The sequence below is a fragment of the Abrus precatorius genome, unplaced genomic scaffold (assembly GCF_003935025.1).
Source record: "Abrus precatorius isolate BTA unplaced genomic scaffold, Abrus_2018 Scaffold3, whole genome shotgun sequence".
Lineage (NCBI taxonomy): Eukaryota > Viridiplantae > Streptophyta > Magnoliopsida > Fabales > Fabaceae > Abrus > Abrus precatorius.
The window spans coordinates 11684407-11696720 of record NW_020874373.1 but is presented as its reverse complement, the minus strand read 5'-3'; the positions used below and the strand labels follow the sequence as shown (position 1 = coordinate 11696720).

At 27.6% G+C, this 12314-nt stretch overlaps 1 protein-coding gene across 2 annotated transcripts; it reads right to left on the bottom strand.

Moving 5' to 3' along the window:
• Positions 1 to 10035: 10035 nt before the first annotated feature.
• Positions 10036 to 12093, bottom strand: LOC113860940 (two-component response regulator ARR9). 2 transcript variants are annotated; one of them, XM_027493522.1, is made up of 5 exons: positions 11505 to 12093; positions 11327 to 11409; positions 11087 to 11161; positions 10566 to 10636; positions 10036 to 10459 (listed from the first exon to the last, which is right to left on the bottom strand). In XM_027493522.1, exons 1-5 carry the CDS (start codon positions 11605 to 11607, stop codon positions 10102 to 10104), a joined length of 690 nt encoding a protein of 229 aa, XP_027349323.1. In that variant the 5' UTR covers positions 11608 to 12093; the 3' UTR covers positions 10036 to 10101. The 2 variants fall into 2 exon arrangements, with proteins under 2 accessions (XP_027349323.1, XP_027349322.1); XM_027493521.1 differs by having other exon boundaries at positions 11087 to 11164; positions 11306 to 11409; positions 11505 to 12087.
• Between the last annotated feature and the right edge of the window lie 221 nt (positions 12094 to 12314).

Sequence of the window (12314 nt, the reverse complement as noted above, 5' to 3'; positions counted from 1 at the left end):
TTTCAGTGGAACTGAAAGTTTAGAAGTAATATTAGATTCTGACTAACGTGGTGAACGCAATTAAGGTTTAAATTCTTTATGTTTTCTTCCATTTACAAAATTTGAATTTTTTATTTCATCTGTAACACAAAATTTGAATTAAAAATTTTAAGTAATACCTATTTAATTCAAATTAAGTAAAATTTAATTTGATGAAGTTGATTTTAAATTGTTAAATAATTTTTTAAAATAAATGCATTAATTAATAGGAAGCATGCAATTTTATCATGTATCTTGTGTCGTCAATTGCAATGAATTGATTTTTCAAGCATACAATAGACAAAAAAAAAATGAATTTAAACTCTTTGTCTCTTAATTTAATAGATGTCGGTAGTTATCTCCAACGTTATAGCTTTTCCTTACTATCCGAGATATGAAAAACTAAGGTTTCCGTTAATGAGAATGACAATGGGTAAGGTATGGGTAAGGTACTATAGTATCCATCCCTATATCCATGTTTTAAAAAAATACTCATACTCAGTTCTATACATGCATGAGTAATAACATTAATCCTCATAGTCGTACCATCTGTGTACTCACATATCCATACTCGTACTCATTACTCATGCTTGTTTGAGAAAAAAAATTACTTATAAAGAAAAATATGTTTATATAACTTCATTAAGTTGTAGAATAATACAAAAATTCAATAAGTAGTTGCCGAACAAAGTATAAGTATATATAGAAAATAATATTCAAAGATTACAAGTGTTAAATGTATCGTAATACAATAGCTTTCTAAAGTAAAATTCTTAGAAATCTTAAGCAAAATTGAACACACAAGTTATTTGTTGGCGATGATCCTGTCTTATGTAAGATTCAATCAAACAACAACGCTGAACTTGGCGACAACGAGATGGATTTGTACAATGGGTGACGTCTCGTGTGGGATCACTTAGTGACATCTTGTGGTGGCATTGACAACTAACTCTAACAATTCACGATTGTTGCAATAACTTTGAATAAGGTAGATAATAAGAATGAGAGTAGGGTTAGGATAGAGAAACTCAAGTACTAAACAACAATGAGAAGTGGACACATAACACATTTTTTTTATTTTTTAATATGAAATTGTAAAGAAAAATAACAGATTTAATTAAAATAATATAATATTAGTAATATATATATATATATATATATTAATACTAGTTTTTTTAACTTATGTACTGCATGAAAGTATTTTGCCAAAAATACAAATATTTGAAAAATCATTTTATTGAATTAAATTTTTATAATATATATAAATTTTAAAGGAAAGAATTTTAATTAAAGATAAATGATCACGTTAGAATTTTGTAATGAAAAAATATACGTGTATAGCAAAAAAATTATATTTTTTTATCCAACGAAAAAATTATTTAACAGGTAAATATTAATAAAAATATATAAAAAAAACTCAATAAACAATAACATAAATAAGATTTTTATATTTTATATCTTTTCAAAAAAAAATTTAAATGTAAATAAATATTAGAATAATATTATTTAGATTTAATAAATTATAAATGCGCTTGTAATGCACATGTTGTGTAGTAAAATATTTTTTGAAATTAAAATATAAAAATTAAATATTATGAATAAATAAGCATACGGTAATATTAAGTGATTGTAAAATTTATAAAATATTTTATATGTGTGTCATATATAAATATTTATTTTAAAAAAGTTAATTTCATATCAATTATGTATAATAATTAAATTGTATTAGTCTAATTAAATGATATAGATTAGTAAATAAATTTTTTTATTAAAAAATATAAACCATAATAAATTTTTTGATTTATTTTATTATTAAATATATTTTTATATTAATCTTATATTACAATAATATAAAAATTCAATATATACTTATAAAACAAAGTTCAACCATAGATATAAATTCACTTAAGTAGTATAATGAAAATATATATATATATGGAGCAGGTTCTTCTTACACCAGTGTAAGTTTGAAAACTCTTACACCTAATCTGAGTCTTTTATTTAACTTAAATCTAATGGCCAGTAAAATAATAAATTATAACTCATTAGATTTAAATTAAATGAAAAGCTCAAATTAAGTGTAAGAGTTTTTAAACTTACACCAGTATAAGAAAATCATGCCTTATATATATATATATATATATATATATATATGGAATAGGGTGGGTACTTAGATACTTATACCCATTAAAATTTGCAGGTATTTTTCTATACCCATACTCGTGTAGCAGGTAAATACTCTATCCATTGTAGATAAATTTTGTGAGTGCTCATCGAATACATTACTCATTGTCATCCCTATCTGTGAGGTTGACGGGAACTAAATGAAAGGGTTAAAAAAAGAAGAAGAAGAAAAGGAAGAGAGAGAGAAAAAACTAGAGTTAATAATTTTTTTAAAAAAAATAAAATTTAGAAACCTAAAATTTTGAAGGATTAGAAGCTCATCTTCTTGGTCTAAAAACTGTTAAACAAAAGTTGTCATTAAGTCTTATTCTTCTCTTTCTCTTAAAAAGAAAACTAATTTCTAAATAAAATTTGTCACTTCAATCTAATATCCCAACAAAGTTTAAATACAATCCACTACTTTGACAAGAAACTATAAAAAAAAGTGAGAAAAAAAATTGTAAGTCGTTTCACCTCCTCTGATAATGAGCACAAAAATTATGTATATTAATTAATTTTTTCACTCATATGTTAAATTAATTTCAAATAACTGTATTATTCTTTGGTTAAGTTGCATGTGATTTGTTATAAGCACAATCCTAAAGATAGAGATGAATATATGTTAGACTGTGTTGGAGGTAGAGATGAATATATGTTAGATTGACTTACATGAAGTTATAACTTTGCTTTTTTAAAACTTAACTTGCATGATCTATTTGAGTAATATGGTTTAATTTAAATTTTTTAAATTAACTAATTAATTGAATGGATCAAGATTGAGATTAAAAATAGTCTATTAAGTCTTATAAAATGATACAAGACTTAAAAAATTTATCATTATAAAAAATCAAATAAATTTATATAAAAATTATAATATAATATTATATTAAATAAATTAAATTTTAAAATAAATAAAATCTTAAATTAAAAATCTTGATCATTTTCATTGGAATGGAAGAGTGACCTTACTACATACATTTTTAGAGAGAGAGAGAGAGAGTATGTCCACTTGTTGTAGTCTTTTAGATCTGTCTTGTATGCATAAAGTTGATATGTATTTGTGTTTGTTTTATGTTTAATAATTTACTTATTTAAATCAAATGTGTAATTTTATTACAAATATTCAAGGTGTTAAATCATTTTTTTTATACCTTATTTAAATATAAGCCTTTGGTTATTTATAAAGACATACCTAATTAGATGATTTGATAATCTATCTATAAAAGTTTAATGACCTCTTAAAAGTTTTGATACAAAGTAAGTTGTACCATCCTCCTTTATATATATATATATATATATATATATATATATATATTATTGGATATTTGTTTTAATATTGGATGGTATTGGGGTATTTTTTTTAATTTAATGAATAAGTGTTTATTAGAGTTTTGGTGCAGGAGATCTCATTCAAACAAGACTGAACGCCTCGAACTACATGTTTTCAGGACAATCTTGCTCAGGCAAGATGATTCTCGCTCAAGTGAGATATGATAGAATTGATCCAACTGTCACCTCGCCCAAATGAGAGGTGATCTCACTCAGGCGAGCAGGGATCTCGCCTAAGCAAGTTGAGTCCCTAAATGAGGACTCACAGAAAAATTGTCCAACTCTATAGACGTTATCTCGCTCAGGTTGACTTCGCTCAAACGAGAATATCAGAAAATATTTGGAGAGACCACTGTCTAGTGTTCTTGCTCAAGCTAGATATATCTCACTCGAGCGAAAATTACGTCGCTCAAACGAGCAGTTTCTCGCTCAAGAGAAAGTGCATGGGACTAAAGAGCATTTAAAAGATTTACAGCATGGAAATTTTATTTCATTCCAAACCTTACGTCTCCTCTCAACTTTCTTTGAACTCTCACTTCCTTTTTTTAGATAAAATTTCTCCAAATTCCGATCACTCCTCGAATCCAAACTTGGATTAATAATTAAGATACATGGAACAAGTAAAGATGGCTAATTAGATTATGATTATAGAAATTAAAAATATATTTAAATAATAATTAAGATATACACATCTAAATTTAGCCCTTAATAAAAGTCACTCAATGATAAAGATTAAAATAATTCACTTTTAAAATATTAAAAACTTAAACCAAACAGATTTTTTTTTCTAAAAATTAAAACTAAAATATAAAATGTTTATATATACCGTAAATTTATTTAAGTGAAGATTTCGCTCATTGTTCCTTTTATTTGATAAGCTGACAGAATAAGATGAGCATATATTATTTATTGGGCATAGGTGAAGCACATAGAAGATATTTATCATAACATGCATGGCAATCCATGAAGATCAAAACAATAAAATGACCGTACAATCACGCAAAAGAAAGAGTGAAAGAAAGATTTCTTCTACAATTTTGACTGCTTTCACTTTTATAAAAGCTCCCTTCTCCCACGTGCTGTCATGTATTTTTCAGCGAAAGTTCTTCATCTTCCTTTTCAAAGTTTGCTTTCAATTTTTGGATGGCAAAATTCTCTTTTACGTGCTATTCCCCCTCTAAGTCAGTACATATAATATATTCTCTCTTAATAGACTTCGCACTCTTCATCTTATCTCTATTTCTAAATTTTCTGATAATATTAATCAAATATCCCCTTCGGATGTTAGATAACAACCGCCCATTCACCTATTTTGCCAGCTATATATATTTCAGATTTTTTTTTCTATCATTTTTTTTTGTATCTTGAGTTTGAAAATTCGATTTTTTATTTTTATTTTGGAGCACCCTTATCAAATCTAGATGTTCATAAGAATTTAAATTGTATACACATGTTTATATCAATGATGTATGGAATAAATTATAATTTAAATTTAATATTATTGTTTGGAAGTCAACACAAACATACAAGTGGATTTGGATTATAAATATGAATATGACAATAATTATTGATCTAAGAATAAAATCTCAATAAAGTTTACACGGCGCATTGCGTGGATTTTTTCAAGAAATTTTAATAATAATTTTTAATGAACAAATAAATACCCCCTAAAACTATTATTATTTACCGGCAGTATACATAGATTAAGAAATTTTTAATTAATGTAAAATACATGTATGTCCTGTCTAAAGTTTCATCGTTTATTTTATTATAATGTCACTTCTCCAACTTTTTATATGTATCATTAATGATATTTAAGAGGGGAAAAAAACGAGAAGTATGATTTGTAAAAGAGAAACACGACAGGTGAAACAAAAAGAGAAGATAGGAGACAGATTTTTCTTTTAGTTTGACAATAGATTTCTTCTATAAACTTAGTTTAATTTAAGACAATAACATTTACAACGTATTTTTAGCAAGAGTTAAAATTAAGAAATTAAACAAGTATTATTTGAATCAATTAGCCATTGGTAGATAGCGGACATATAATTATCAAGTGAAAATATAGATAGAAAATTTGACCAAGTCTTGATTTTTTTTAAAAAAGAAGTTTAAAATAAAAAATGTCTAAAACAACCATACTTTTGAAATAGAGGGGCAAATTTTTCATATATAATTCAATTAATAGTTTACAAAACATAATTGAAAATTTTAAAAGAGAATATTTGTTTGAACAAATCTTAACAAATAAATCAAAATAATATTAGAAAATAATCTTAATATTTTAATGTTAAAAAATTGATATCTAACTTCTTTAGTAAAATCTATTTATACCAATCCGAGATATATTTCAAAGATATATATTTTTTATATTTTCATATTTAATAGTTTTATTTGATTACACATGTATTGATTGAATTCATCAAATTAATTAATTTATTAAAATTTGCTTAAAAATTGCAGTTTACCAACTCATTCCCTTATTAAAGTGATGATTGTTATAATTAATATTTTTGTTCAAATTCTTGGGTGTTTCTAAATAGTTTTTCTTACATCAAAATAATTTTATAATTTATACTTTTTTAACATTGTCTATTATTAATCATGTTTAAAGCTGCCCCTTACTCTTAGACCAATTTAGGGGTTTCTATTCTCCATTCAAGCCCAACTTACTAACTTTTCATCCATAAGGTAAATATGTAGTTATCCAGCTAAAAGTGTAGTTTCTTTTCATTTACAGGAAGAGTTACCTTGGCTCAAATAACTATTTTCTTATTCTTCCTAACTACTACTATATGCAAACAATCATCATTCATTCCTGATGGCATTTGCAATTAAATTGAATATTTTTGCCGAAATTTTATATGAGATTCCTCATTTCAACAAAGGAGAAAAATTAAACTTCATGTGTTTTGGAAAAATATATGAAAACGTGAGCATTAAGGCTGCCAAGGTTAATTTAGACGTCTCAAAAACATGAATGATATATAATCAAGCTTGAATGGTTGTTAATTGAAAACACCTCTCCCAATTGGCCAAAGTTCTGAAGGTCAATTGAATTACGGGTAATGGCCATACAATAAGATTCTGGTTTAACTCTTTCACACTGGATATGGGTCATCCCTTGATTGATCATGCTTCTATTGACGTGCCTCGGTGGCATGAAAATTACCCAGCTTTTTTTTTTTTGTCAAAGATGGTGAATGAGACTAGAGGGTTTCTCATGAAAAAAGTCTTCTAAGGAGGATCCATCAAAGATCAGCTATGGTTAGAATTCCCCGAGATGATTTAGAATAGAATGTACAATCTGTTTATAGGATTTTATTATTGTTTTTTGATTGTTTATGGATGTTAAACGTCACAGGAAATGAATCAACTAATGGTTGGAACTATTTTACTAAGGCTTGGCAACGGCTTGATAAGACTTTGTTTCGTATATTAAGATTTTGAGTGAGTCTGCTTTAGCGTTAAAAGAAAGAATGTATATGTTAAGCATTATGAAGTAAATGAAGATGTGTAGTTAATAGGATGTAAAATGTTACATCTTAGGATTTTGACAAATTAATATATGTCTGATTTTAGTCTCCTTAGTTTTAATTATTCATATTAATTTTTAAAATTTTTTAAATATGTAATTTTAGTTCCTTTAGTTTTAATTATTTATATTTAATTTTTTTAAATATTTAAATTATATTCTTTATGTAAAAAATTTATCAAATTATTAATTAATTATATTAAAGATATAGCATTTTATTTATTTATACAAATAAGTATAGAATAACATAAATAATATTTAAAACTACAAAATAAAATGTATAAAATATAGTAAAATTCTTAATGAATAAGTTAATTTGAACATTTAAAAAATTTAAAGAACTAAATGTGAGAAATTAAAATTGAAGAGATCAAAATCGTATATTTAAAAAATTAAATGAACTAAATACGACCAATTATTATAGAAATCAAAATCGCATAATTAAAAAAAACTAGAAGTCTAAATGTAAATAATTAATATTTAGGAATCAAAATTGCAAATACAATCAAGTATACGAACCAAAATTGCAATAAACCTTTTTTATTTTTTAATATTGGGCCTTTCTATTTTTTCAAGCTTGTGGGAGAAAATTGAAAGAAAGAAAATAAATTATAAGCTTAAGTATTTTATTTGTCTAAAATAACATGCAATTTTAAGTGATAATTCTATTATTAATATATTTTTTGTTGTTGATCTACCAATGTGAAATTTTATTATTTTAATATGGTGGAATTAGTTTAAAAAAATTTAAACTTATAATTGATAAGCCCAATTGATTAAATTTGAGTTGTTTGATAAAATTAGCTATACAAGTACGTCAAATGTGTTAAATAATTTTTAAAAAGTTAAAATTATTTTGTTTGAATATAAATTGTTTAAAAAGTTAAAGATAAAAATACAAAAGATGAGAAGTTAGCTTAATTTAAATCTATCATGTGAAAAGTGGGGCATGGTTGTCTGAAAGAAGAAATTAAAGAAAGCAAGAGGCTTGACTACTTATGATAGATCGTGGTGTATTCTCTTTTTAGTAGATCATAATAGCGAGCTAGTTTTAATTTTAAGGAAAATCTTGCATTGGCTCTATTTTTAAAAAAATTATTTGACTTGTTAATCATTTACTAGCTGGAAAAGAGTTGGAGAACCCTTTTGAAGATTGTGAGGAAATTCTTGTGGAATGGAATTAAGGTATAATGGGTTTTTATAAAGGTCCTGACTTCTTTAATTAAACATTTTTTTATAGAAAAAGGTCTAAGCCTAGCCTTCTAAGTAAATAGATTGAATCATTTTGACAAGAAGTTTGACCAAGCGTTTTGATGAATAGAGTTTGAAGTTTACTTGGGCAAATAGTGGCCTTAGTCTAAGCTAATACAATGAGGCACTGAACCAACGACATTCTTTTAATAGATAGACAATGACATTTGAGTTCTACATAAAAATGCTTAACTGTAATCAGTAAATAGTACAACCACTTTTTGGGATGGAACTATTCACAGTTCACACTCGAATTAGAGTAAGAGATGGAACTATTCATAGTCTTTGGAATCTGTTGGAGGGTGATTGCATCCTCACTCTATTTTATTTTTATGTGTAATTTTTCAAAATAGTGTTCCTCAAATAGCTAAAATCTATTCTCTTTAAAATTTTCTGAGAATGCTCGCTGAAAATTTCGTGTTTTACCCTATCTCTAGTATATTTTGAGGGACAAGAATCACAAGGTTGAAAATGGGTTCTGGACTTCATCTTGTAGAAGCTTGGCCCCTATCTCAGGCTTATGATCGACTTGAGCTTAATTTATTTGTTGTAAAGATTTTTTTTATATAAGACCTATTAAATAGCATAAAACTTACTTTTAGATAGATTGAAGAATTTTGTAAGGGTATGTTTGATTTCTCTTTTAAAAAGAGTTTTTTATTTTTTTTCTAAATATAGTATAAAATAAAAAACTATTTTTAAAAAAGAAATAAAGTCTTTTTTTTCTTGCTAATGGTTTTTCAAGTCTTTAAATAGACTAACAAATGTATAATTTTAAAATGATAGATTGAATACTAACAGCAACAATAACAATATCTAATTTAAATTTACTTAAATAAACTGACCTTTTAAATCTATTTTTTATAGTCTAAAGCCTGAATTTTTTTAATTAATTAAAAGAGTATCCTAACTTATTTAGTAATTGACTTAAGCGAAGTTAGGTCATAGGACTTCAATGGATTGCCTGCCTACGCTATTCCCATCCCCTTGACAAGTCCAAAAACAAATAATGGTGTATGAAAATTTTGATTACTGCAAACTTTGAAAAGCACGTTTAGACCGAAAGACTAACACCAAAAACAATTTTTTTACTCGAGAACAGTGGATTACGGTTATACACAATAAAATAAAGTTGTTTAATTTTTATTTGGTAAATAAAATAGAAACAACATTTTTCATCCATCAATTTGGTAAATAACAGAGAAAATAAAAGAAGATATGAGCAACATTAAAATTAACAACAATAAATATCAATGACCAAAAAAGGTTCATCCATCATATGCTAATTTAATTGTGGCCATGGTGGAGTCCTTGTACGTAACTTTGAATTTCCAATCTTTAAAATTAACTATCCCCTTTTCATTGATACCATTTGCATATATGTACACATTCCTATCAATGTATTGCATTTGGTAAATTTAAAATACAACATTGTACCACTAAGAAAACTTCTGATGTTTATACGTTTATATTTTGCTTTAGACGTAGATCGCGATTCATTGGGTTTGTTAACAGGTTTAAGTCAAACTAATTTGAGAGCATTGGTTGTTAAGAAGGGAAATAATCAAAATTCATCAAGACCTGAATTTTATAATCTGATTTCTTACTCCTTCATTTTAATTTTTTTTTCATTTATGTCTGGTAAAACAAAATTGGAAGGAAATATTTCCATGAAATGTGTACAAGAAAAAACTCTACTACACTCCTATAGAGCCTATAATAACCAACACCGAAGTTAATTTTTTTTAAGTTATATGAGAATTACATTTTGAAATTCAATAAAATTATTTGGCAATGATTTATGATCATACCACAGTGGCTATGCCACTGTATCTTGGTCTTGTTCTGTCAGTCTCAGGTGAAAGACCCTGTTCCATGGTCTTTCTCTTGTTATTGTTGGCTTGTTGTAGTGATTGTTGCTGTTGTTCTATAGTTGGCCGTGAATGTGTCTCTGACTCTGGTTGTAGATCTTGGGATTTTGGAGCTTCTTGTTGGTCACTTTGTATTTGTTGTGACTGTTGAACTTCTGAGTTTTCAAGTTTTTCTACTGTTTCTTGACTTTGATCTTTCAATTTGGTCTTCTTCATGTGGGGTTTAAGCTTATTCAAATCTGATTGCCTCACAGGCTTCAAGAAGAATTCTTCTGCTCCTTCCTCCAAGCATCTGTTATAGTTTGACTTGTTCATCAAAACTTTACCTTAAAAAATGTTCGTAGGGAAAAATAAAATTAACAAAATAATAATAATAAGGAAAATTTTCTCCCCGTTACCTGTTAATCCTTGCAGGCACATTCTCAGATGACATAATCACCACTGGTATGTTTCTCAAAGATGAAGATTCCTGAAATATCATAAGAGAATCCTATAAATTTTTAAGTCTGTAGGTTCAGGTGGAATAACTAACTGAGCACACAATTTTCATAGATTCTCAAACACTTCTTTAACTCAAATCAAATCCATCTACTAAAGTAAGACCCTTTTGGAAAAGAAAATCTTTTCATCATATATTGAACCCGATTTGTTTTGGGTGGAAAACTGAAAAGTAGATAGGAGATTTATTCCAACAGATTATTATACTTGATATTTTGTGGCTTGTAATGAAACTAGTCCAAGTTGACAACTTTCAGCAATAGCAAATTACAATGAAAGCATAGTTTCAAAATGGAAAGTCTTTTAACAAGGGGCCTTTGTTAGTAAAAAGGAAAAACAATCTTAGCCACAGACTGAGAAAAAAAATGGAGGGAATATATGGTTAAAGAGAGATGAGACAGGAATAGAAACCAAAGCATACCTTGATTTTCTTTAGCAAATCATAGCCTGTCATGCCAGGCATACAGTAATCAGTGATAACAAGATTCACCTCCACCTCCTATAAAGACACAAAAATCCAAAAGAGTTTCAGAATCCCAGAAAAAGAAACTCACCTGTGGTTAAAAAAACACATGCTTAAACAACTTGATTAAAAATTAAAACACCTTTATACATTTTATGAAGAAAAACAAAACCATACCTGATGATTGTTAGGAGAAACAGATGGTGTATTTGGGTTGCTCTCATCATTCTCACGCAAACCCAGAAACTCTAAAGCCTTACTACCAGAATCAACTGTAGTAACTGCCATTGAGAAAACATTGTAAGGACCAATCTACGAAACAAAAAGATCAAATTTTTTTCTCAGATTTCAGTGTGTTTGGGCTGAAAGAGAGTACCTTGATAGGAAGAGGTTCTTAGAAGCCTCTCTATCAGTTTCCTATCTATGAGGCTGTCATCAACAGCCAACACATGAAACTGTGACTCTGCAGCCATCCCCATTTGCTCCAACTCAGAACACAAAGTGGAACCTTAATTGATTGAAGAAAAAGTGAAGAAACAATGAATTGGAAAAAGGGTGGTTGGTGTAACTTGTGTTCCTTCTGAGCCTGAGGATGGAATTAGAAAAGATGGTTTTTTTTTTTTGGTGTGCTGTTGTTCTCTATGGGAGGGATATGAAATGGGAAGAAGAGCTTTGTATTGAAATAAGACCCACCAAAATCCCCATCCCACAAAGCAAGATCCGACCAGATTTCATCCCAAATCTTGCAAATTTTCCAAGTTGATCTTGAATTACAGGGCAAGCAATGCAAAATTATATGATAAAGACTAGAAACAAATAATTAAATGAATAAAATAAAGAAATAAATCCTAGTGAATATTTTTTAGGTTGTTGAGGGTTGAGAGAAGAAGTGACCTTTATTTATATAAATCCTATATCTTATATACACACAAAGAGGGGGTTGAGAAAAAATGTAGTGAAATTAGAAAGTTGGATGAAAGCAAAAGAGGAAAGGAATGTGAGAGAAAAGGGAGGAGGGTGGGGAAAGAGAAGGGTGGGAGTGGGACCCATAAAAATCCCTTCAAGAGATACAGGTGAGGTCAGCAATGGTGCCTTTATTTTTTTTCTTTGGGTGTGAAATCATGTGGCGCTTACCATATCTTGGGCAGGTGGGGGAGAGTGGTGGCAAAGAGAGGCCAATTTCTTT

Coding starts and splice junctions, on each gene's coding strand:
- LOC113860940 (XM_027493521.1), bottom strand. CDS start 11,607: ATGGGGATGGCTGCAGAGTCACAGTTTCATGTGTTGGCTGTTGATGAC. Junction 11,410..11,504: donor AAGAACCTCTTCCTATCAAG/GTACTCTCTTTC, acceptor TCTCAATGGCAG/TTACTACAGTTGATTCTGGT. Junction 10,637..11,086: donor ATTTGCTAAAGAAAATCAAG/GTATGCTTTGGT, acceptor ATGATATTTCAG/GAATCTTCATCTTTGAGAAA.